This window comes from Pleurodeles waltl, chromosome 10, assembly GCF_031143425.1.
Source record: "Pleurodeles waltl isolate 20211129_DDA chromosome 10, aPleWal1.hap1.20221129, whole genome shotgun sequence".
Classification (NCBI taxonomy): domain Eukaryota; kingdom Metazoa; phylum Chordata; class Amphibia; order Caudata; family Salamandridae; genus Pleurodeles; species Pleurodeles waltl.
In genome coordinates this window covers 64756858-64782839 of record NC_090449.1, presented here as the reverse complement: position 1 = coordinate 64782839, position 25982 = coordinate 64756858, and the positions used below count along the sequence as shown (strand labels likewise).

General features: G+C 45.3%; 1 protein-coding gene across 1 annotated transcript in view; it reads right to left on the bottom strand.

Annotated features, from left to right (window-relative positions):
- The window catches only part of COG7 (component of oligomeric golgi complex 7), a 223176-nt gene that overhangs the window by 97709 nt on the left and 99485 nt on the right, over positions 1 to 25982 (bottom strand). The window contains exon 8 of the mRNA XM_069209670.1: positions 11002 to 11200. Within this exon, the coding sequence (XP_069065771.1) occupies positions 11002 to 11200 (199 nt within the window). The remainder of the gene's footprint in view (positions 1 to 11001; positions 11201 to 25982) is intronic.

Genomic DNA, 25982 nt, shown 5'->3' with positions numbered 1-25982 from the left:
AGATCTTATCAGTCTACTGCTATTCAGTGAGGAAGCATTTTCACCTGACCTGCGGCCCCAAAAGGGCCAACATATGGTAAGACCAACTAAAATTAGACGACCTTTTCAAAAAGATAAAAAGTGCCCTCCTCACATCTAAAAGGAATAATCTTCCATACTCTGGAGGGTAAAGAGAAGAAAAAACAAGTTAGATCTTGGCACCTATTCCTCCAAGAATGGACTTCTGAAAGAAAGTTAGGCACAGATGGCAGTAACACTCCCAAGTCACCAATCCTTTTGGCCAAAGTAATTGCCAGTAAAAAGGTGATTTTTTTACAGTCAAGCATTATTATATTGGGAGGCAGAGCCATGATGGCGCCGATGTCGGACGCGCCCTGAGAGACCTACATCCCAGCCTACAAAAATGAATCCTGATGGGAGGTCCGCTGTCTTCCAGCTGCCCCCGTGCGATGCAGGAGGTGCGGTGGCCCCCCTCCCCCAGGTGGGGCAGAAGCGGCCTCCTGAGGCCTGCGCCGGTGCAAGAGAGAGCCCAGACTGGAGGCACCAGACACAGCCCAGGAGCCGCGGAGTGGGCTTCCCGGGCAGCGGGGGCTCTGATCGGCCCCCGCCTTTCTCCCCATCTGCCCTGGTGTCCATAGGGCCAAAGGGGCGGCGGTGTAGCGGTGTCGCCGCTGAGGCTGCAACAGCGGCCCACGAGTCGCTGGGCAGGCCCCCCAGATGGGGGGGGGGGTGGGGTGCTGCTCGGCCTTCAACTTCTGTCCTCATCCGCCTCGGGGACTCCCCCCCCATCTGGAAAGAAGGATATGAGATCAACTAGGGCAGCAGGGAGCAGAACTTAGCCGGCCTGGTTGTGCTGGAAAATGCGGGGGGCGATAGAGGGGCCTCTGGTGACCTTACCCCCCTCCAACTCCCACACTATAGGAAGAAGCACTCCGAGGGGGCAGGAAGATGCAGGGGTAATTGGAGGTGATACTGTGTGTTGAGGGGGGGGTGTGGTGGTTCCCCCCACTCATCCCCCACCCAATGCCTTCCAGGCCGCCCTGGCCGGGGGGCTCGAATGGTAAGGCACAGACTGGCGCCAACGGATCGAGGCGCATTTAACGGACCCGGCCCTCAGAACCCTTGATTGGCCCGTGTGGGAGTGGCAGTGGTGGACAGCCAGCGGAGATGGTCGTACGCCATAAACACAGGGATGGCGAGAGATAAGGAACCCAAGCCACCCAGACAGGGGCGGGTGGCCCCTTTACGAAGATGGTGATCCCCCATACCCCTGGTTGCAGACCCTCCGGCAGCACCTGACAACGCTGCCATTCTGTTGGCTATTCAATCCTCGAGGGAGGCGCTGGAGGGACGAGTGGGAGAAGTACGCTCAGAGGTGTCCCTCCTGCATCAAGGTCTCTGGAACGCTACAGAAAGGGTCACCTCGGCGGAAACGCGGATATCGGATTTGGAAAACACGGTCCAGAATCTCAGCAAGGAAATGGCTGAGACTATGATCCTCAACAAAGATATTATGTGGCGGCTGGAGGATGCGGAAAATAGGGCTCCCATGAACAATCTGAGCTTCGTGGGCTTCCCGGAAGGAAAAAACATAGGCCAGTTCCTGGAAACGTGGCAGAAAAGTGTCTTGCTGACAGAGAAATTCTCGTCCTGCTTCGTCATTGGACCTGCCCACAAGACGCTAAGGCCCCACCCCCTCCTCCTTCCCTCCCCCTCCCAGGGTGCCATGGCCCACAATCGCCGGTTTCATAAATTACCGGGTCAGAGACATGATCCTCACAGAGGTCCGAAGATGGGTGAGGTGCGGCAACAAAACTCTAAAAATCCTCATCTTTCCTGATTACACAAGAGAGGTTCAGAGGCAGTGACGCACTTGTGACTCTGTGAAGGCTAAACTCCGCAGCCTCTGGCTAAAATACGTGCTCCTCTTCCCAGCAAAATTAAAAGTCATCTTCCAGGGGAAAGCGCTCTTATTTCACTCCCCAGAGGACGCATGGGAATGGCTACAGGAGCGCCCTCAACTGTCTGGGAGAGGAAGCAATGAGTCAAGTGGACGACCCGGGCCATCTCAGCCCATGGCGTGGCGAGATCGGTCGCAACCCAGGAGAAGGGGGTGGAGGCGGCGGATGGGAATTGGAGACACGCCGTGGTGAGTGAGTTGATCGCCAAAGAGCGGAGCAGCATCCTCTGAATCGGAGGAGAGCCTGGACTCGGTGATCCAAAGGAGAGGTGGGGGTGAACTTGGTGCCGGACATGGGAGTGATGGCCCGAGTGCGACCACAGGTTCAACAGTGGGGTCTCCGCATCCGTTGGTGGCGGACATCACCTGACTAGAAGCAGAAGAGGTGGTTCTCGAGGCGGAAGGGAGGGTCCAGACTGTGGCGACAACGCAATAAGGTGGGGCTGACGGAGTAGGAGCTGAACGTGATAGCACCAACCCGTGCAAGCATGAAGTGGAGCAGTACGTGGTACTGGACCGTAATCTAGACATTGGACAAGTTCCCTCATGTTGAGGGGTGTGGCCGGTAGCCTTCCCGTGGGGAGGCAACCCGTGAGTTGTAGTTTTGTGTTGAAGGGATAGGGTCGGGGGAAGGAGGCTAGACCTCTCGAATCTTGGTGAGTGGTAGCATGGAGTTTTTTTTTTTTTACTCTCAGCGGAACATGTGAGGTCGGGTGTGGGGAGGGGAGGAAGCAGGTCTAGTTCGGGTTATTTTTTGCCTTTTTTTGTTGATGTCGGATACACCACAGACATGTAGGCATTGTAGGTCCCGCAGTCCGCACAGCTGGTGATTGGTTGTGCCACCCACACGCCTTGGAGTAGGGGACGGGGGAGCCTCCCCCCCCACATTGAGATCCCTCCTCAAGTATAATGGCTCCCACAAGTGATATGGCCCCCGAGTCAATATGAAGGCCTTTTCTGTGCTATCTTGGCATTAAACAAGGTCTGGTGGCTCAGTAGATAAAGAGAATACACCCGGACGTTGTGCTTCTACAGGAGACACATCTCAAGGGCACCAGGTGTAAATTTCTGGGGAGAGGACCCTATGTTACACTGGCACCAGGGGGGTGGCAATTTTAATTTGTAAATCCACGCCCTTTCATTTCTCGAGACAGTGGGTGGACCCAGCCGGAAGGTACGTGGGGGTACAGGGACTCTGGGGTGGACAGAAAGTACTGTTGGTAAGTGTATATGCCTGCCACAGACTTCAGGCACCTGTTTTGGATAAGCTTGCAGAGATTTTATTGGCAGCCGATGCCTCGACTCATGTGGTGGGAGGGGATTTTCATGAAGTAATGGACATGTAGCTAGATCGCTCAGAGGTGTCTGCGGGTAGGGGCTCACATACTCCATTGTACCAATTTGCGGCAACGTAGGGCCTGTCGGATCTTTGGAGACGCGTCCACCCCACGACAGGAAATACATTTTTGCCCCTGAGGGGGACGTGGAGGTGGTCCACTAGGCAGACTATCCGGCCTGGGATTTATCGGACCATTCCCCCTTGATGCTACGGATTGAGAAGTCATAAGGGAGACCCCAAAAAATTGAAGCTAGGGCTTGGGACCTAACCAAGACCGTGAGGTGGCCCATGGGCTCCATGAAGACACAGAACTATACTTCAGGGAAAATCAGGGGCCAGTCGAGTCCTCGGTGATACTTCTAGAGATGGAAGGGACCATGGCACAGGTGCCGGCTCCTCCCGCCCTTCGCCGCCTGGAGCTAACTAGAGCAGAATATAGAGCAGTGGCAGAGTCAGAAAGCAGAGCTCGACTTCTCAATGCCCAGTATAGGCTCTATGAAACAGGTGACAAGGCAGGGAAGCTCCTTGCCTGGCTGAGTAGGAAAGAAATGGGGGTGAGGTGGTTGGACGAGGTGTGGACCCAAGGGGGGTGCGGGTTTCCACAAATATAGAAATTGCGGGAGCCTTTGCCGAATACTATCGGTCTTCGTACCGGGCCCACCAGCTGCAAGAGCCACATCCCATAAGGGAGTAACTGCAGGGCATTATGGTCCCCACTCTTGGAGGCTGAGGACCGGGAAGCCTTAGAAGGAGATATTGCCCTAGAAGAGGTCAAAAAGGCCAATGCAGGGCTGCACGAGGGAACGCTCCAGGCCCTAATGGGTTCCCAGCGGAGCATTTTAAAAAGCTGAGCGCTTTAGTAGCCCCCCCAATCTCCTGGCGATGTTCTTGGAAGCAAGAAACCAGGGCACACTCCCCACGGATTTAAGGATGGCGGAAATAGTGATTATTCATAAAGAGGTCCGACCTAAAACGTTCTGTGCATCGTATAGGCCGATTTCTCTCCTCAATGTAGAGGTGAAAGTGCTGGCCACTGTACTAGCCACATACCTTCAGGTTATTACCCATTGAGTTCACAAAGACCAATCCGGCTTCATGCCAGGACTGTAGACGAAGTATAACCTGAGGCGTACACATAACTGGATATATACCATCTTGCGCCGCTAGGACCCCCACATATTTTTGGCCCCGGATGCTGAAAAAGCATTCAATGCTGTTCACTGGCCCTTCCCAGGAGGGATGCTAAAGAGGTTTGGGGTGGGCCCCAGGTATCAGGAAAGGGTGCGGCTGCTCTATGGTAACCCGATGGCGGCGGTCAGGGGGAATGGGACTCTCTCATCCGAATTCCCTATTGCAAGAGGCATCAGACAGGGCTGTCCCTTGTGCCCCTTCCTGTTCGCACTCACTATAGAATCCCCAGCATGCAAGATCTGTACTCAACACCTGATATTTGGGTTCCGGCTGATAGAAGGGGAACGAGAGGAAGAACGTATTTCCTTATACGCCGACAATATCCTCCTCTATGTAGCAAATCCCCTAGATTCTCTGCCATGTCTCTTCCAGATTTTCGCGGAGTACGGGAGTTATTCTGGGTATCAGATTAACTGGGATAAGTCAGTGTTCTATGCACCACAGGAGGGCACGGTTCCCCACTCCCTTACGGGTCAACTCAAATATTCCAGTGAGGGTTTTCAAATACCTTGGCATCTTTATGACACACATGACGGATCTTTGTCATGTCCAAAATCTATGGAGGGTGACTGAAATGTGCAAGGCTGATATGGAGCATTGGGGGCGGCCTCCCCTTCACCCTGATGGGTAGGGTGACCGTGTTTAAAATGACCCCCCTACCAAAGTTATTATATGTACTACAAAACCTGAAGCGGGATGTGCAGGTCTTTTTATGGGGAAAAAAACACCCATGCCTTTGCGCCCAAAACCCTGCAACTTAATCAGTACAGTAGGGGCCTGTCCCTGCCGGACGTGGAAGCATATTATTAGGCTGTGCACCTGATCAACATTAATGATTGGATGTTTGCCCCCGGAGACCACCCTACTTTTAGGCTAGAGAGATTGCAGTGGGAAGGAGGGTATTGTTTCCATTATTTATATGGTGGAAGGGGAGAGCGACTAATACCACCCGCTATGCAGGTGGCTCTCGGAGCATGGACTAGAGCAACCAAGATGCTAGGTTGGATGTGCAGACCAACTAGGATGACCCCTCCCCCTGTGGGAGGGTGGCTGGTTGTCAGAAATCAGAAAATTGACAGGATTTGAGACGTGGGATTGCACTGGAATTTCTAATATGGGAGATCAGGGGGGAACTGTATCCCCTTTGCTGCACTGAGGGATGCTTATGGGCTCAGAGAGACGCAGTTCCTCTACTACGCTCGACTGAGGCATGCTTGGAGAGCGGAGGGCCTCCCTGGGATGGAAATACCGGAATATGTCCCGCTGGAGGGTAGACTGTTGACTGAACAGTTAACAGTGAAAGCTGTCTCTATGGTGTATAGGACAATTAACAATAACATGCCAGTCACCCTTAGTAAACTACGCCGCCGATGGGAGGCTGACTTAGGGGACATGGAGGATATCGATTGGGAGGCCGCACTGATGTTCCCCAGAAGTTGCCATCAGGTCGAGGCTGCGACTTATCCAGTTTAAGATCCCTAGCAGGATCTATTATGATAGGCAGAGTCTACATGCCATTGGGAGGGCGCATCATTCGATCTGTGTACGATGTCAGGGGCAGATAGGCACTTTTTTCCATACCATATGGGATTGCCCGGTACTGCAGGAATACTGGGGGAAGATTGTGGAGGAACTACAGGGGGTGGTTGCTGAGCGGCTACCGCTTAACCCCAAATATATCCTCCTGGGCATTACCAATGATGTAGATGTGCCCAGGGCAAAACTCCTTTTCTGCAATCTTGGGTTGGTGGTGGCTAAAAGACGTGGCCCGTTTGTGGGGCGTAGCCCCTGGACTAACGGTTGAGGCGTGGAGGAGAGGAATGGATGGGTATATGATGGCTGAAAAGGTAACATATGCAAACAGAGGCTGTCTGAGAAAGTTTAAAAGGATATGGAGCTCTTGGTTGATGTATCATTCACTCTCTTTGTAGGGAGGTAAGGTCGGGGTGTTCCCTGGGGGTCCATGGAGGTCTGTAATCCAAGGCAAGATGGGAGGAGGTGGGAATGGGACTCAAGCGCAGGAGAACGGGGCCTACATAAAGAACTGTTTAAGACTATGACAGAATGTCTGTGGGGCTTTGGGGGCGGGGGGAGATTTTGCAGTGGGAACGCCTTTGTTACTTTTGGTGCCAAAGTACAGTGCTGTTCTGTATGTATTTTTTTAAAATCTTTTATGCACTGGTTGGAAAAATTTAATAAAAAGAGTTAAAAAAATAAATAAAATAAAAAAGAGGTATTATATCTACTGATTCGTGTTGACCATACAGATGACCCTGAAGAGCCTCAACACCAACTCTAACTCCCAAGGAGTAGTGAGAATTCTAGAATTAGGATGTGGAAGAAGAAACTCTTTTGAAGACGAAGTGCAAGATTCTCCTATACACCTAGATTCCTACAAGGTTCTCTAAATGCCGTATCGAAAGCCTACAGGGATCTCTGAGTGGAGACGGATAGGTGTTTTGAAAACCCTTGCCACACAAACTACAAAACTGAAGGGAATTCACACTGAAGAGCAAGAATGATTATTATACTACTTTGGTGTGTAAATAACCTCTTAAAGTCAAATGCCTACAAGAGCTTTGCATAGCCAAAGCTGGATGGAACTGGTACCCCTTTCTCTGCAACTCTTCCCATTCAATTTACAAACTGAGAGATAAATATGAGCAGGAAATGTTTCCTTCAAAACTGCCAGGGAATAGCCAGAGCCTGAATTTTAAAAGAGGGAACCAAGATCTCGGAGGTCTAAACCGAACTACTACAATCACCTCAGGAGATGGTTTGATTATCCTATTCAGCAATCTGGGAATTAAAGGAAAATATTGGAAAGCATAAAGGAATTTCTGGAGTGACTTGATTAGCAGTCCATTCAACTCTATTGTCCTTTCCTCTGGGAAATGGGTATAAAACCACTGCGTGTATTAGTTCATTTTTAATGCAAACAGGTCAAGAAAGCAAGACTTGAACCTCCTGCAACACAAGGGTTCACAGGGTCATTTTTTGTAATGGTGGAAAATAATGGATCAACCAAACTTTCTTGACATTGTGCACCGTCCTGAATCAAAATATGAAATCTTTTTAACACCTTCTCCACAGTTATTATCTCTCTCCAGTTGGATGTTTGGTGATATTCAGCTATAAACCATCGACCATGAACTGAAAAATCCCACCAGAGGAAACTACTGTGCCAACGCAGTGATTCACTGAATAAGGAGGAAGGCCTTCCTCAAATTGTAACTCTACATGCCCTGCCCCCACCCACTTTGAACTAGTCTCCAAACCACCCTGGTGTTTTTCTTGCTGCTGGCTGAAACTTCCTCATTACTTCTGTATATATAGACTACTCAGGAATAACTCAACTTTTACCCCATTCATTATTCTTCTTGGCTTCAATGTAGGTCAAGACATGAACTCCTGCAACTGCACATCAGTTTTATCAGCCTGCTACAGAACTAGTTGAGGGAATCATTTCTCACGTGTGGTGACCATATTTAGGTGTTGGACTAATTATTTTTGGCCACCTTCCGGTGATATATAGGAAAGAAACCTATATGCACGTGTTTTGGCCCTATCATATATGGGTCTACATGTTACTGCTTTTTGTTTAGATTTCCTGTTCAGGACCAACATCAGTGAGTACTGAGTCTGATATCATATGTGTCAAATGACCCACTTGCCTCATTCATTTCCTTATAGTTACTATAGTTCGTTGATTTTCATGCATTTAGTGATGAAGTTCCTTCAGTCCTGGAAAGTACCTTCCCACTACTGACTGTGCCGTAAATGTGTTCCAAATACCACTTATCCTCATCAGTTTTCTAGTCTCTTCCCATTTTTCACACCATGTCCTACCTTTAAAAGAATTTCGCTCCCGGGACCTGCTAGCCATTTGGCAGTCAGTGCCTTTAATCAATATCCCTGGATAATCCAAATGCCAAGCAATCCTCATTAGTTACGTTCTATTAATTTGTTTTACTTTCAGCCCAGAAGTGCTCCTAATTGAGCATTGTCATGATGATGACCTTAAAATTATAAGAGGTCGAAATGCTGTTATCTTGCTTCCATCCAGACTGATTGGCCACGTGTACATTTCTGAGTCCAGAGTCAGTTGTTCACCCATATACACATCACTCCCTCAAGTTTGCTGCACTGTGTAATCACATTTTATACTGAATGAATGCTACAACAATTTACTAAAGTGGAAGTCTCCAATACATAGTTGTTGGCCAGGCCGCATTGTATGTTGGATTTAGACCAAAAGTGGATGATTTATACAGTCATTCATTTATCAATACTCAATGAAATAAGTCCATAGTGGGACCACTGTCCTTTGCACTATTCTAAATTACCCTTGGTTCCAGACTGGAAGTGAGCCTTATGCTTTATTACTAATGGAGCACTGGGGAGATGATGATACAAGGCAGCTAGATGTAGATTTGCTAATTTGTAAATAAAAAACGTGCCGGTGCCCAAAACTCTCCTTTGAAACACTCGGCTGCAGCAATTAAATGTGCGAGCAATGAATACTGAGGCAGCGTAATCCTGAACTCATTTCAGGCCTCTTTAATCCATTTACAGCCACTTCCTGCCCCTTCAGCCCTTGCAGCTTTCTTTCTTTTCCCTTTGTGACTCTTTTCCGTTTTTCTCTTCCTCAGTCTTTCCCACGTGTCTTTTGCCCACAGCAAATGCTTGAGGCAGAAAAATATGTGCCGGCCATCAAACCTGAAACCACCGGCTCAAATTAAGCACTGGACTTGCTGCTTCTCTGTGATCTGTGAGAAACACTTTGTTTTTAAGTTCTTGTGATAGTAGAGGTTGACATTTCTTCTATTAAAGAACAAACGTGTGCTTTTCCAGATGCTCCTGGTTTCAGAAGTGTCATAGGGAAGCCCGTCACTGAGTTACGGAAACCTAAGATGGCCAACCAGTGGTGACATCAGCTTTGCGAAGACCCGAGGTGCCAACTTCAGGCCACATGAAAGAATCAAAACAGAAAATGCTGATTATTATTATTTATTTTACAGCGAACCTCAGGTACTTCTCATGAGAAGCTGCTAGAAGAACATGAAAGCCGGCATCCATCAAGTCCATAGTTAATAAGTAACTACCCACAGGATTCAGATATAAGAGTCTCCTGAGGAATACCATCCATCTTCTTCTCTTTCCCTGGGACTTGAATTAACTTATTCTTAATTTAGAGTTCCCGGATGGCTTTCTGGAAAGCAGACCTCTTTTGCGATCTGGAAATGGCTACTTTGAAAACTCTGAAGCTGTTTGACAAACTAAACAAATGTGTACACCCAAATAAATTTACATTTGCAGAAATATCCCTTGTATACTGAGGCACAGGATTGTCTGGAATGGGGTATCAACTTCATAGTAGTAGAGCATAAGTAATATTTGTGACTATACAAGTTAAACACCTTATTTGAAGACAATTTTTCATTTTACACTTAAAGCTGTGACCGAATTCACGGGGTTGACTTGATTCCTTCAATGACTTGTTCACACGTCAAGTGAGGACCTCGATTAAACATCTGCGGGCTACCTTTCACGGCAAACCTTAGAGGGGGACCACATTAGGCAGGTAAAAGAAGGAACCGTACAAAGATTATTCTGTTTCTCAGAAGAGGCTACAATAAGAAGATAACAAAATGTTTTAGCATATTACAAGAAAATTGTTTAAAATTACAGACACACAACTACCCACTCTAATGGTTCCACGACACAGACAATCAATTACAAAGAAACGATTGGGAAATATTTTAAAACAATACAAAGGAAATAAACACCCAACAACTTGGCAAAGATGTAGGGCTAAAGCAAGACCGATTCAGCAAAATAAAGTAAACAATAAACAAAGAATGAGTAACAGTAAAGAATGTGATATCAAAGGAATTAAAGATAGTACTCGTACTGTCAGAACTTAGAGGCACATTTTCAAATCAAGAGAAACGAAGTATTGGGGCTGGTTGAGGGGATAGATGTTGCAAATTTCAGAGCGCAAGGTCTCTTCCGGTCTGTCCTTATGAAGACCATTGCTGTATGTGTTCCCAGCTCAGGATGATGCATCAGCAGTGTGGCAGCAGAAAACTCAAACCACTGGAGACTGGGCACAGAAGCAGTGACTGATACTGCACAAGAACATTATGGCACCTGGAGCATTGTCACAATAACAAGCCTTGTATATTTATTTCAGTGCCATGTCCATCCCATGGTTTATTCAGACCAACTCGGTTTAAACCTATAGCGGTACCTCAGGAAAGACTACACCTACTCTCCCAGGCCCTTGAATCTATTGGAAGGTGGTCTGGAATATTTTGGATAAGCCTGGGCAGAGGACTGTGGAAGTAGGTCTTATTTATGCGATGATGCAATGGGACTGAATCCTGAGGTACTGCACTGTGGGATTCAGCACCTAGGGAGTGTAAGCCCTGTTTCTGTCCTAGGACATCTGTGTAGGCTCTTGTAACAAGAAAGTAAATGGATGTGTTATGAGGAATGGATGTCATACCTAGATGAGGAAGGATGGCTGCTTCCAGCCCCTTGGCAAAGTGGGTGGTGGCATCGTGCAGCTCCAGAAGTGTGCTCAACTTGTTGTCGGGGCCGACGCGCTCCATCTCTGCACTGAGGCACACGGGCAGCGAAGGGACCATGGCAGACAACGTCTGGATCATAAGCACTGTCACCACTTCCTGGGGGCTCTTGAAGACCTACAAACACACAGAGCAGTACATTAAAAGGAGACATGCTGACACCTTATGTGGACAAATTACTTGTTGAGAAAGTATGTCACTTCCATAAGAAAGGGGACTACACCCCATCAAACATAATAGAAAGAGTGAAAATGGAAATCCGTGAATTTTGGTAACCTTTTCATTTTTAAATGGAAAGAATTGCAAAAGTTATATTTCAAAAGTGGGCTTCGCAATTTGAAGACAAGTATGAGTGTTGTCATCCTTCTGCTACATGATTTTGATTCTCAAGTGAAAAACCTAGACAGAAGGTTATTGAAGGACGGTACATATGTACAGATTTACTCGAGAAGAGATTCTACTGCACATTATAGTAGGTATTTATAACTGTCAAGGGACTGATATTTGGTTTTAAAAAACTTCATAAAATTACCAAGTCTAGAAGTGCATTGTGGATGCAACAAACAAGTTAAAATGTATACATGTATGTGGTATTTTTATAACGCAAACTCAGAAAAACGGCATTGGAGCACTGTACAAGATCAACGACAAGCATGAAGTCAACCTGTGATAGAAGAGGTGACTGGTTTGTGGACAGTTAATGCATTGTAATGTAGTGTTCTTTTAAAGTGGTGCATATTCAACTCTTTCCTAAATTGGAGTAGCACTGGGAGGGCCTGATGGATACGGGGATATTCCAGATCCTAGATGTACAGGAGGGAAAGGCATGAAGCCTTGTTTTTTCATATTTACACTTTTGAGCCTCACTTCAACTTTGGAGGTCTGACCACAGGACCACCAAAGCTGTGGGGAGGATGCTACCGCCGTAGCTGTGGCATCCCCCTCTGCCCTATTACAATGTTCCCACCGGTCTGACCAGTGGGAACATTGCAATAGAGCGTTCCTGCTGGTCAGACCTGCAGGAATAGTGCTACGAGATAGCACTCGGCTCCTTTAAGGGAGCCGAGTGCTATCTCATAGCACAGAGGGGGCCGACAGGCACCCTTAGAAAACGCACTGTCTGCATTCTGTTGTGGTTGGGTTTAGTTTCAAGTAGGCACGGGGCAACCAGGTCTGGACGATATGGAGGCAGTGTTTTTGGAGTTGGATATTTTAAGTAGAGGAGACTTTCTAGTAGAGTTGGGTATCATTGGCATATTGGTTAATCTTGATGTTGTTATCTAAGAGTAGAGCACAAAGTAGCTCCATTTAGAGGTTGAAGATGACTGAGAACAGTATGGGACTCTGGAAGTGATCGTGATCTTTTGGGACCTGGAGGTGCATGTGAGCAAACTGTTGTCGGTTGGGAAGGTAGGAAGAAAACCCAGGAAAGATGCTGCTAGCGAATACCATGATTACCAGGTGAGTGGTTGGACAATAGCTGATGCCGTCAACTGGGTCTAGTGAGGGTTTCATTAGGAGTGGAGAATCTGTGGTCTCTTGAGCGCTTCCGGGAAGATTTCTTGAGTCAGGAAGGAACTGACAGTGGTGAGAACGAGTGAGATTGTCACCAGAGAGAGCTTTGATGAAGGACAAGGAAGTTGAGTCTATCAGCAAGATTTGTGAGATATAAGGGTTTGAATGATAACTTTTGCAGGATTCTACAAGAAGGGATGGGTGATGAGATGAAACAGGCTTGGTGTTGTTGATCAGCTGTCAGTTCTTCTGTATCTTTACACTGAATAAGAGGTTGATGGCATTGCATTCTTCTGGAGAAAGAGGCTTAGGTGGGTTAGGTTGGGGGGGGGGGGGTTGATGCAGTTCTTTCTGGCTCTGCCAGGCCCAAACAGGTGATGAGCTTGTCTGTGTCACCCTTTTCAGGGCAATCCATCACTGTGCATTCTCTGCAGAGTTGATTGAAATAGGGAGAAGGCAGGAAGTGATGTCACTTCCTGTGCAGATGGATATTGAGAAATCCAGTGATGTGATGTCCTTAGATATTAGCTCTCAAATACAGTCACACTGTTTAAAAGTGAACTTTATGCAATATTACCAACATGAAAGAGAACACCTCCAACACCAGCCAATTGATTGACTGGAGGAGATACTTCAGGGCATACAATTGACTTAATGGTGCCCGACAAAAAGACAAGCAAACATTCCGACTCCCTGGTTTTATATGGGCCCAGCTTTTTTAACTTGTGGTTACAAAGTAATTTTCAGATAATTTACCACTTATTGGCCAGAACCTACTATTAATAGGTTTATTGGCTTTGATGATATGCCAGTCTGAGCCATACGGACACCGAGATACCTCATGTAGTAACTACCTGCCATATGGAGCATCCTCAAGATGACAAAGGAGTCGCCTGATTCACAGATCCAATCTTGGCTAAGCACCTCTCTACTTTTCTACTACATATGGCTAGGACTCAGTCCTGTTTTGATCTCCCACTCAAGTCAGAGGGTATTTAGCTAAACCTCGTTCTACCCAGGCACTCCCCTAACAAACAGCAGTCAGCTACCAACATGGAAGGTGATGGAAGGTTCAGTGAACTACTTTACTGTATCTGTAGAGGGTGGGTGCACATGGATGTGCAGGATCAATGATTTTAAGTAGCAACCCCTAAGCAGCGCCCCTTGGACCATTGAGAGATTATCTGGAGCCACACGTCCTTACCTACAAACATTAGATGATGAGGACCAAACACCAATTATGTTATTGTTAAATTGCACTCAGAGCACAATTTCAGATAAGTGAAAAAATTGTTGTGCCTTTCAGTAACTCGGGTACAACTTTCCAAACGTTACAATCTCAGATAAGAGCCAGATTTGGGTTTTGTGGAGGAGTGCGAGTGCCTTTACACACCAAGAAGACTCATTAATGCCAAGTATAGTTTATACTATCGTGTAAAGGCCAGGATTTGTATTCATACATTTCCTATTTTAGGTGAAGTAATATGTCCGAGAACAAATGCTTGCTGGGTCCAACATTTCTGTCACCTCTCAGGAGAGGTACACTCATGTTCATCCATCCAAACACCGGGGTGGAGAACCCTGTACAAGCTCTCTGGCACCCCACTTCTACCTAATCTGAACTCAGTATGTCTATCCTTAAGTAGGCAAGAGCCACACATCTATGGTCAGTGAGTGGAGAACTCCTATTCACTATCCAGCTTGTCTGGATAGCACAGTCTACATTTTGGCAAGCCCTGGAGGAATGGCGGACATATTCAGATCCTTAGGACGTCAAATGGGAAACTTCTGTTTGCATGACACCGAGAAGTGCATTGTCAATGGATGCATTTCAGGAAGAATTTTCAGAGCGCAACGGCAGTAAGGATGGAAGGGTCTAGAAAGGGATTCGGAAAGCTGTGCAGTACCTGTTCATGTATTCAGACTCTACCCTGTTTAATAGTATACACAATGCACTAACAGGGCACTGGGGATTCCAGCAGCTTCACTACTCTCTGATGAACAGAAGCACTGAGACAATCTTGGGATCTGAAGCGCGATCTCCAACATATGTAGTACTGCAATCACAGTGGTAATACCACATAAGGGGACTTTCACAACAACAGTCTACCCTTCTCTTGTCATCCTTAGTTAAACACTCCCAAACCTTGCAGAAACAATGGACTTAGGATCAAGGTACAACTAAATTCACAAACTTAGCAGTTTGTAGAGCGTTTATGAAAGGAGACAAGTTTAAATCTAGTCTCACAGAGGATGCCACACAAAAAAGAGTGTACCCGATCATGATCCTCTGGTGCCATCTGAGATGATATTCTGCAGTCCATCATGGGCCTGAGTGAGATGCTCGACCAATGAGGACCCTAACACAGAGATACTCAACCAGCAAGAACCTTCTCTGCCAGAACCCATCTTTAGACACTGATACACCTGAGCCAGGTAAGTTGATTTTCAGAGAAAAGGAAACATCCTTAAAATCAGAAAAATGATCTCAAAATCACCAACCCTCTGCCTATGTTAAAGAGGGGCAAAAAGAAGGGTACACCAGACTGAGCCTGAGAGGCTCAAGAGTGTGTGTTGTGCAGTCAATATTTAAAAATTAAGCAAAATTGTAAACCAGAGACAATGTGCTAGTCTTGGTTCCTCAACCAATGCCATTGGGAAAGACGTTTCCTGTATATATGTCACATGCCCTGCAACTCTGTTGACAGTGGGAGAATGATACATGTTCATTTACACCTGAGAGCAGCACAGAACTGACAAAACAGAAGCCTGAGCGGAGTTCATTTGAGGCCTTTCAATGGCACAAAAGCCGAAAGTCAGACCAAAAGGAAGACAAGGGTCAAAGAAGTTAGCCAAGGCATACATAGCAATGTCCCCCAACCACTTAAATACCGGTAGTGAGAACAGTGCCAGAAGGAATCGTAGACAGAAAAGCCAATATCCAAGGGGGTCGTTGCTGCTCATCTACACTGGTTGGTGGCTAGAAGGTAAATGTTAGCTACAAGCCCATCTACTGGAAAGAACTGAGAGCCAGAGGAAGGATTCTCTCTCTGCTTGGTGCGGTAGAGGCATCTGGACCCTGAGCGATGGAAAAAAGTCACAGTTGTCAAGTGAGAGCTGAACACACAGATTTTACAAGTGTTCGTTTGGTGGAGTGATTAAAACAACCTTATAAATCTTGAGCACTACCTCTACCATATTCACTAGATTGGCCAACCTGTTGCTGTACTTGGCAAGAACGGACTATATGCCTCCTCATCCTTCCGCTCAAGGACACCTTGAAGGCACTATACTGGGACATCGTAGAGGCACATGCTTTCAGGCAGGCTACCCTGCATAGACCGACTTTCTTGACTCCAAGCCCGTGAGAGCATATGAGCGGTTCTGGGATTTGATTACCTGTACCTCAGGATCAGAAGTTATACTTCCAGTTTCAAGTGAGTACTTTACCTTTGAGATCTTTTACTGCAGACTGGACTGTCGGGTCATCGGATATTTGCCCAGTCTGCTCTCTCTCTGCAGAAAGCGTTGCCCACGTATTGTTTGTTTGACAATCTTACCCTCGCCCACGCAGACTGTGGCTATCTCCCACTTGTAGATGACTGGGTGTGCCCAGCCACTCTGTGGCGCTACGAATCCTGAAGTCAGATTCCCACCCCTCATTTGTAGTCCCAGTGGCCAAATTCTTTTATATGATGTGGAAACTTCGAAGATTGACTTGCTAACCCTTTGTAAGAATTATGTGGCCCATTTATTTTTTAAATGCATTTGTGATGTTTTTATGAAAGATTTACAGTTTTACGTATTCACTTTGTTTTTATATTTCTGCTATTCTTTGTATTTGATTCGTGATATTTGTCTAAATCGATTAGTTTTAATTATTTATGTTATTTTTCATCTTTGTAATTGTGATTTTATGGCGGTCGGACGAAATAAAGCTATTTTATGAAGAGTGACTATATGGTAGCCTGGTGGTGAACCCTCTATGGCAAGAGGCATACCTGAAGACACATGTGGAGAGTCAGGTGATATAACCAACACCTGTAGGTGAAGTAGTATTGCCAAGAGAACAGCAAGTCACCACTCCTGCTGGAGAAGGCCAGATGGTGAAGTGTTGGAACTTTACAAGAGAGAGGTTCTAAGTTTCAGGTTGGCTACCATGTCAGGGAGATGCTACTAAAGAGGCTTCTGATGTTTAACCGCAAGAGACCACAGTCCTATATCCCCAAGTCACAGACCAGTATCGCAACGCATGCAACCACACTGCACAGATGTGGCCAAGGCAACGGGCAGTGTTCAGAAGCAATCATACATACCTGGTAACACACCCCGGTGCCGATGGGTTGGTTCACACCGTGGAGTTGTAACTATCATTGTCATTGCTTATTGTCTTTTGGGGAACCTTTACTAGTAAAGTCATTGGTGCACACAAGATAGACTCCAGAGAGTTGCTATAATAAGAAACTGGGTGTTATAGTGTTAAATTAGGATCTCGTCCCCTACAGGCAAAATATCTACTACCTTGAAGATTCGTGCTGCATCAGCAGACGATTACAATTTACGCAAATTGGTACATTTCGGACGATACTAACCATGAACACTGTGTCCTAGGGGCCAATGCCAGCAGATCGCCTTCGGGAAGTGTCACTTTGGGCACTGCCACGGTGGGCGCTCCAGGCAGTGTTAACAGGTGCTCTTTGGCAAAGGGTGCACAAGTGTGCTCCCACCTCACCGAGGGTCACACTCCGGAACTTGTCATTAATATTGTTCTTAAGAAAGTGTGAACAGCTGCACTCTGGTTGTTGGCCAACAGAGGTACTCTGCTGCAAGATCAGCAGGTATGCCCTGGCTCTGGCAGCAAGTGTGATCCGACTGAGGATGCCCTTTTGTAGTACAAGCTGGGTGAACTAGGCAGTGCTAGTTGGTGTACCCTGGCTATTTGGAGTGGGTTCGCTCTTGCAGGAGCAATCTGGTATGCGGAGGTGGACCAGAAGAACGTATTCAAGTGATGCTAAAAATCATGGTCTAAGCAGATGTGAGATGCTGACAGATAAAGGTTTGTGCTTTGACAGTGCAAATGGCATGCTCAAATTGTGGTTGTGCAAGGGCGCGATAATGGGTCAGTGAGTGAATGCCAGCATTACACATGCTTGTTTCTGGTGGGGGAGGTGAGGTGGTACTCTCACAGTGAAAGTAGGTGCTCATATGCTCTCTTTAGGATTACTACCAATCAGTGCTTAATTTGAGCCGGTGGTTGCAGGTGGGTTCCACCAGCACTTATTTTGGGGGACCGGCACTTATTTTTCCTGAACAGACTGATCCAGAGCAAGAGAGAGTAAAACACAATGGAAGGAGGAAGAGAAAGATGGAAAAACAATGAGAAAGGGGGAAAGGAGGCATGAAAAAGAACTTGTAAGAGCGAGACAAAGGAGGAAGAGGTTTCTGGTGGTGGAAGAAAGAAGCATGAGGTGAAATGAAGACTGTGCGACCGTGGTATTCAGTACCCCGACTCTCGCTGGCGTCTGCCACGGGTTTCTGAGTAAAGCTTTAGCCCCCGCACTTATACTTCTACAAATTAAGCACTGCTACTGATCTGCACTGCTGAGATACACTGTGCAGGGTTGTTCTGGTGATGATCAGGCGCACGACACGTGCCGGGAGTAGCAATACCTGTTCATTTGGTGCTATTTGCATCCACCAGAGAACTTCTAAGATGCAACTGAAAAAACCTGACCAGTCATTTTTTAATATCAAGTTTGTACTTTTGTGGTCTGCATCACTCACTGGTGATTAATACACTGCAACCTCGAACTTTTAATATACACTGTGCAAACTTACCACTGTCTGTCATCTTTATAAAAAGCTGTGTGATTTCACTTCCTGTGACGTGGAAGATGAAGGGATTTATAACCAACTTCTCCCATGAACCCGGTGATATTCTACCACGGGTGGGCCCAGCGGGTCTTATTCTCAAGAGTGCGTGGACGTGATTTGGAGACCTCAGTGGATGTTCTCTGGTGATAGCGGGTGTGTCTGAGTGAGTGTGCACTGATGGGGGTAGCAGGCATGTTCAGTGCTGTTTGGAGTATTCTGATTACCGGAGTTTTGGCAAAGTGCTCTTGTGATGGGAACAGACCTTCATCATGTCCGTACATCAGTATTTTAACACGCTATCTAAATGAACGTTCTGGTTGGTTAAATCTGGGGCCTATTTTAGGTTTAAAGTATATCTTATTTGTCATCACCCTCTTTTTTTTTTTTGCATATATGTTTTTTACGGAATCGTTAGGTAATTTTCACACCAATCGAACCCAACCAAGCAGAACATATTTGCAGAATTTACCTTTTGAGGCGCTTTTTCCATGTGCATGGGTAATGCACAGGAGAATAACAGTAACTGTCTTATGCCAAGTGTAAATTTACTGGATGGGCCCCCTAAACTGAAAAACAACCTTGAGCAGGTGCAGCAAGGCGAAAAAATCTAACACAGACATTCACCAAAGTAGCAAAAAAATGAAAAAAAGCATCTTTGCGCAAACCTTGTGTAAATGTGCTTCTGATCCAGGGGCAGGTACCAGGGATCAGTTCAGAGACGCGGTGTACTGCAATCCAGTTCTTAAAACGGGCAGGTAAGGGGTACATGCACTTCTGTAACGTGAAAGGGAGATTACCAGCACTTTTCAGCATTAGTGCAGTACATCTAATGGGAGAGTACTGGTACTTCTCGGAACAAACAGGTATTCTGGGATACAGACCACCTGCACTTCTGCGTTTTGACTTAAAGCACTTGGACCTGACAACGGATCCGAAATTTGCAGCGCTTACAAACTGCAGCATTATTGTGATTTGGTTGTTTAAAGCCAAAAATAAAATGTAATCTAAACTGGAACATTTGTCATTGGTTTTTGTCGGGCACCTAGGGCGACAGGGCACCCACTACACATGTGCACCATTAAACCCTCTTGGGAGGCGCGAGATGTGGCTGTGCGATAAGGGAGTTCGGATAAGTGCAACTTCAAGAAAAGCTGTAATAGCCTGAACATTCCACGGCTGCGATAGGCATCTTGATGAGCCCTTGAACTCCGGTCCCTTTCCACCTTCAAGGACCTCAACCGGAGGTCACACGCCAGCTCCGCATATGACCTTTCATCAATGCCCATTTCCCGGCCTCCTTCTCGTTCGAGCTGGTGCTGTATAGATATTCTAAAATGTCTCTTAAAGAGACCAGATTAGAAGAGACAGCCTTGCACAAAACTCTGGGCGGACCTTAGGGGTGGAGAGCTAACCAAGGGAAAGGGGGGGAGTGTGGACATGGGGGGGTCGTCAGGTGTTCTGAATCCTTCGCGCTCCAGTCATCTGATAACTGCGTTTTGAGATAATGGCATTCCAATTTCCAAATGCATAACTGCATCAGATATGGCTGAGGGTTTAACTGGTGCACACTGAAAATACTGCACCAAGCTGCAACCCAAACCCTCAGCTGCCAGGCGTACATCCTGAGCACTACGGAAAATCCAAGTCTGATGTCCCCTTGCCAGTTGGACCAACTTACCGCTCCTAGGGCATTGGTAGGCGTGCCCCGTATTTGGGTGCATAGGATTTTTTCCCTTTCTGGGGGAAATAGTGGGCTGAAACCCACACACCCAATTTACCCTCCTCTTGATGAGAGTGGTAAACGGATGTGGGGGTTATTTGGAGGCTTGTGGTGCCGGGGCGAGCAGAGGCGATGGAGGAGAGCCCTTCTGTTCCCCCTAATGATGCTCTTGTAGTGACGGGGGCCGGATGGGACTCGGCCTGTCCTCGCCACACCACCACAGCTGTTGTGGAAAGAGGCAGCACAGAAAAGAAGGAGAGGATGTGGTGTTACAACCAGAGCAATGCATAGGCATAAAATGTTTCAAACTGGACTTCCGTGTGTATATATGTATATAGATATATACACCTATATATGGGTACACGCACATTCATACAGTCAGATTTACACATTTTAAGTAATATATATATACACACACACACACACACACGTATAGATGTATAGAGATTCACACAAAAAAGGGTAAAGAGAGGTTAAAGTTAGGTATGGTAATGAGATCTCAGGTTACGCTACAGAAAACAGACATTTACTAAAAACAAAACAAAGGATACAGTGACACTATATTTAGGCGATGAAATAAGAAAAAACTAATACTTAAAACCAAACAACGCCGAAATTCACCAGTTACAATATATTGAACAGACTATAACTTGCACCCCTGCCCTGCACTGCTTGTATCATCACATATGACATCAACATCACATTTGACATGTTAAATTACATCACTGATGACATCACTAATAACACCATAGTCATATACAGCACAGAGTTACTGACTGTACACGTGTGGGTTCGGAACATGGAAACTGCGTAAGCCTAGAAGGCAAGTTTAATTGTGAAAGTATTGCTCCATGTTAAACAAGGTAAGGATGAGCACACCTGACGTCCCTGCAGAGGTGTGTTTGATAGAAGGTTGCAGATAAAAGCCACAGCTTATTCCCAAAAAAAAAAAAAAATGTGAGAAAGGCCAAAGGTTTAGTTGACACTAGATAATCAACCAGTGGACAGCAGGGCACAGGCACATGCTAGAGCTAAATTCTATGTAGAGAGGACATTTATAAGTTGTGGATGTGTATTTTCACAACTTCCCTGCCAATTTTGAGACATTGCAGATTTCTGAATAATGTAGAATATAAAGGTGTCCCACGTAGATATGGTTTATCACATAACTGGTGTTGTAAGCATGGCTCTAGGGTCGTATGCCATTGTGCCCATCTTGGGTTATGTGTGCAGTGTGTTTTATTAAACTACGGAGGGTTGTTCTCAGGGCCTTGCAGAAGGTGTCTTTCAGTGGCAAAAGTATACCCGTCAAACTCCTGACTTAAAATTGCGGGTCATGTGAATTCTTTAACAGGGTAATCCCATAAAAGTGAACAGAAAATTGGCCACAGACTGTTGAATTACTTCAAGTCCACAAACCCTATAGGATGGCATTACAATGATGGTATGTCATCAGTGAGGTCCTCAATGATGTGATTTGAGATGTTACCAATGATAACATGTCATGAGTGATGTAATATGTGAGGTAATAAGCAACGCACTGCAGGGGTGAAAGTTATAGTGTTGTGTAGCCATTTTAGTTATAGCTCCATGCACGTTAGTTTAACATACTAGGCCGCTGTGCACTTTGACCTAGATATATTTTATTCGGCTTCGCATTGTTATTTTTACAATAACCAGTTTTACGGTCTTGTTTTATTTTCATTTATCTAACTGTTTTTTCTTAGCCCAGCACTGTGTTCTCAAACAAGACATTCTTGATCACTTTGTGCTTCAGTCAAGGCTACAGTTTGGTACATTGCCAGTGAACGTGGTAGAAGTTTAGTCTCCAACATTCGTAGAAAATACACATCCTTACGTAGGGACATTTTCTTAGAACATCAGCTGTGTTATTATAAAAAAACTTCCTAGTCCTGTTACACGTTAAGAGGGAGGTTCCAGCCAGGGAACCACGACTGTATGCTGATTGCTGATTGCTGAATGCTTCGCTGCCGATGCCAACACAGACTACAGGCCTTTGCTCAGGTATGAGGGTTGATGTCCTCCCAGGGGAACCTGAAAGGCAGAATCAGAGCTTAACATGCTGTGCTCAGATTATGACTTAGATAGGAAATAGTCCATAAATCCTAGCGACAATATGATAGCATTATTCTTATGTTTCACTCTCCTCGTCACCATTTTAAAATTGTCATGTTGTGTCGTCCTGGTTATTGCAGCTCACGCTTTGCTATCTAAAATGCAGTCGTTTTATTAAACCAGTTATTAAAACTCATACTGCTTCTTGTTGTCATTTATATATGAGACCTGAAGTGTGAATGAGAGGACCAGATGCGACCTGAGTGACCACGACTTCCCTGAGAAGCCTAATATGTAATGCGCTCGGCTGCCCAATCATCCCCATCTTCTGGTATAGATGAGACACTGCTAGTTACCCGGAGCAAAACCCGGATTTAGGGCGACAGATGTCACCCACAGTGGTTTAGACTCAGTCTCCCACACCGTGGACGATCTTGCTGCTCAAAATCCAGTAGTCTCATTAAAATAATGAGAGCCTACACGACAATAGTTAGGTCAGTAAACTATTACTTGTGAATTTCAGTAATTGTTTGGCTTTGAAACATTAGTTTTTATTTTATTTTAACACCCAAATATAACCTCACTTTAACCTTTGCTTGTTTCAGTGATTTTTTAGGGTTTCTTTTATGCAAGCTAAGATCTTATAACCATATCTCACTATAAAGACACTTCAACCTTTGTTTTTTTCAGTGAATGTCTGTTTTTTTAAACATAAGTTAATATCTCAGCTTGTGCCTAAAAATAATGTCATTTTATCCTTTGTTTTTTTTCATAGAATTTCTGTTTTTTTTTTTTAACCTAAGGTGAGATCTTATCACCATACATAACTATTGAATAATTTTAATCTTTGTTTTTTGAGTGAATTTCTGGATTTATTTGTTATCATATTAAGCCAACTCACTCTCTGGGCATTGCCTTTGGCTGGTTGCACAGGCCAGACCCTATCCCCAACTCCCGATGGGCCGGCAACTGTGCGCAGCGGCAGAACGGTCGTATGGCCTGGCCTGCATTCAATCCCTGCAACCAACCATGCTATAGCCGGTCATCTAACAATGTTAGATATTCATTAGAACGCCATAGTAAAGCTACAGTAAAATACTGGGGAATCAAATGACAGGCTGCTGATGGAACTACATGTTTTACTCAGAATAACAGACTGTTCTTGCATGACAGAGGAAGATGTTGGAGACTGATAAAAAATGAGTTCTCATTTTAGCTTCTGGAGCACATTCCATAACCTCTATAGGAAAATCTTGGGAAAAGACAGTTTTCTTTCAGCCGTGGGTCATCAAATAGCAGCAAAGGGTTGGCATTTTTCACGGGGTAACATCACATGAGAGCTCACCAAAATTCCAACAAATTATTTAAACGGTGACTAAACTCTGTTATCACCCTTTATTAGTGCTCCATTTTGTGACCCTCAAAACCAGACATTCAGTGCAATGCATCTAAATGGGGACCGAGTTCAAGAGTCCTGTAATGGCTTCCACAATATGTTGCCTATGTTGTGCCCAGCAAATCAGGAGGGGGCCCTTTTAGGTGCGCCGCATGCCCCTGGAGGTTAGGGCGTGCTCACCCTGCTCTCTTACATATTTTTCTAATTCATTTTCAGGATGCAGGGATCATGTCCCAGAGTCCTGTAATGGCTGATACAACACATTTTCTATGTTGTGGGCAGCCATTCAGGATAGACTAATCTCCTTTGAACTGCCCAATCAGAGCATACCTGGACAGTAACAGTCCGCAATTGGATCAACTCTCATGCCCGCTCCATGTGCTCCCCCCCTCCCCCCCCACCATCCAAACACAGCAATACAACAAGATCTAGGTCCCAGGCCAGTTGGTGTACAGAGAAACTCAGATTGATGAAAAGTCACTGCAAACAACAAGAGCAGAAATGGAGAATAAGCCAGGACAATAAACACTCCGCTGCTCTGACAGAAGTGGCAGCCGTAAAATTTTAAAATGTCCAGTTCTTGCTAATGCATTGTAACTTTGCAAGACGGTTGCGTCAAACATGACGGAGTGCTTCAGCAAAGTGACCGGTTTTTTTTATTTTCAAAAAGAAAATCATAAAGTGGGATTTTCATTTTGAAAATAAATGAAAAAAAAAAAAAAAAAAAAAAAAAAACAATGCCTCCCTTGCTATGGGAGTTTTCCATTTCCTTCAGCCACTTTTTCAGTGTCAGAGAGCAAAAAGCCAAGGTTCCTATGGCAATTGGCATGGGAAATCCAGCTTTTGGGAGTCCCGTTTTTCTAGGCCACTGCTTGGCCAGTGCAAAACTTTCCATGAAGGAGCCAAGGTGGATAAACGTTTGTGTTGTAATGTTTCATGCAGATTCATCAAATAGCACCAAAGGTGTCAGCAACACAAAACACTCTCTTCCTGTTGAAACCAACTGTACACAGTTACGTCTACCACTGTGTAACTATATATATATATTTTTTTTGCACTGAAAAAAACAAAAGTTGCAGGGACGTTATAGTTAGGTTCACGTTTTACCTACCAAAAGAAACACAGAAATTCAGCAGGTATAGTTATACTTATAGTTGTACTTATGTTAAAAAACTGAAACTCGTGGACTAAAGTTACTTAACGGCACGAGTTATAGTTTCTTCAGATAAGTATAACTATAAATATAACTATAACTGCTGAATTTCTATTGTTTTCTGTGGGGGAAACTGAATCCAACTATAACATCCCTGTAACCTTTGTTTTTTTCAGTAAATTTCTATATATTTTTTTTAAAACCTAAAGTAATATATAATTACCATACGTTAATACAACCATCGTCGTGCATGGCGGGGGTTTGCTATGTGAGTGGGTGCATTTTTTTTTTTTTTCCATTGGCCTACAGTTCCACGGATCCTTCATGATTTTTCACAGGATTGGGTGTCTCCAGGTCCAAAATCATCTGGTCTAGAAGTAACAGACCCGATAATTCTAGGCATGGCAACAGGTCATTCAGGATGGTCAACAGCACCATCCCTTAAGTCATACACCTTCGGACACTTGTAATAAGTAAGGTTTTTTTTTCCCTCGCACAAATTTCTCCAGGTTTTGCCTGGACGAAGTTGCACTTTAAAGTGTGTCCGAACAAGAGAAAATGTGGAGAAATTTGGTGAAATAAAACCAATTCTGTATGCTATCCTTCAGTCCCACTATAAATACTGGGAACGGGTTGGTGAAATGGCCAAGGACAAGACTGCAAGGTGTAGTAAAGCATTTATCTCGAACGATTTTACTGCCCGGCAATTCAGAATACCTCGAAATAAGGGCCACGGTGTCTAGAGACATTTTGCAGTGAAATTGTGAGGTCACAGGACAAACTATTTATTTAGTGGTTTTATGTAGCTCTACGTGACACCTTTCAGTCACTTCAGAACAGTCTGCCAGAGCTAATGGAAGGTGGAGGGAGTTGTATGAAAGTCAGATCCTGTGCTAGTGGGACACAGGCGGACAGTTTCCAATCACTGCCCTTGCCTGCTTCATTCACCTGAAAGTAAGCTTGAAAGATTATGTTCTGAATCATTTCCAGAAGCGCCTTTAGTTCAGTTAGATACATTTTATTGCAGGATTACTAAAAAACCTTTGCAATCCAGCATACATAGAATAATAAAATGTGCTCAAAACAAACAAATGAACGAAGTTTAAATCGGCAGACATTTATGGGGGGTTTAAAAGAAATTCTAACTAAAAATTAAACTTGTTTA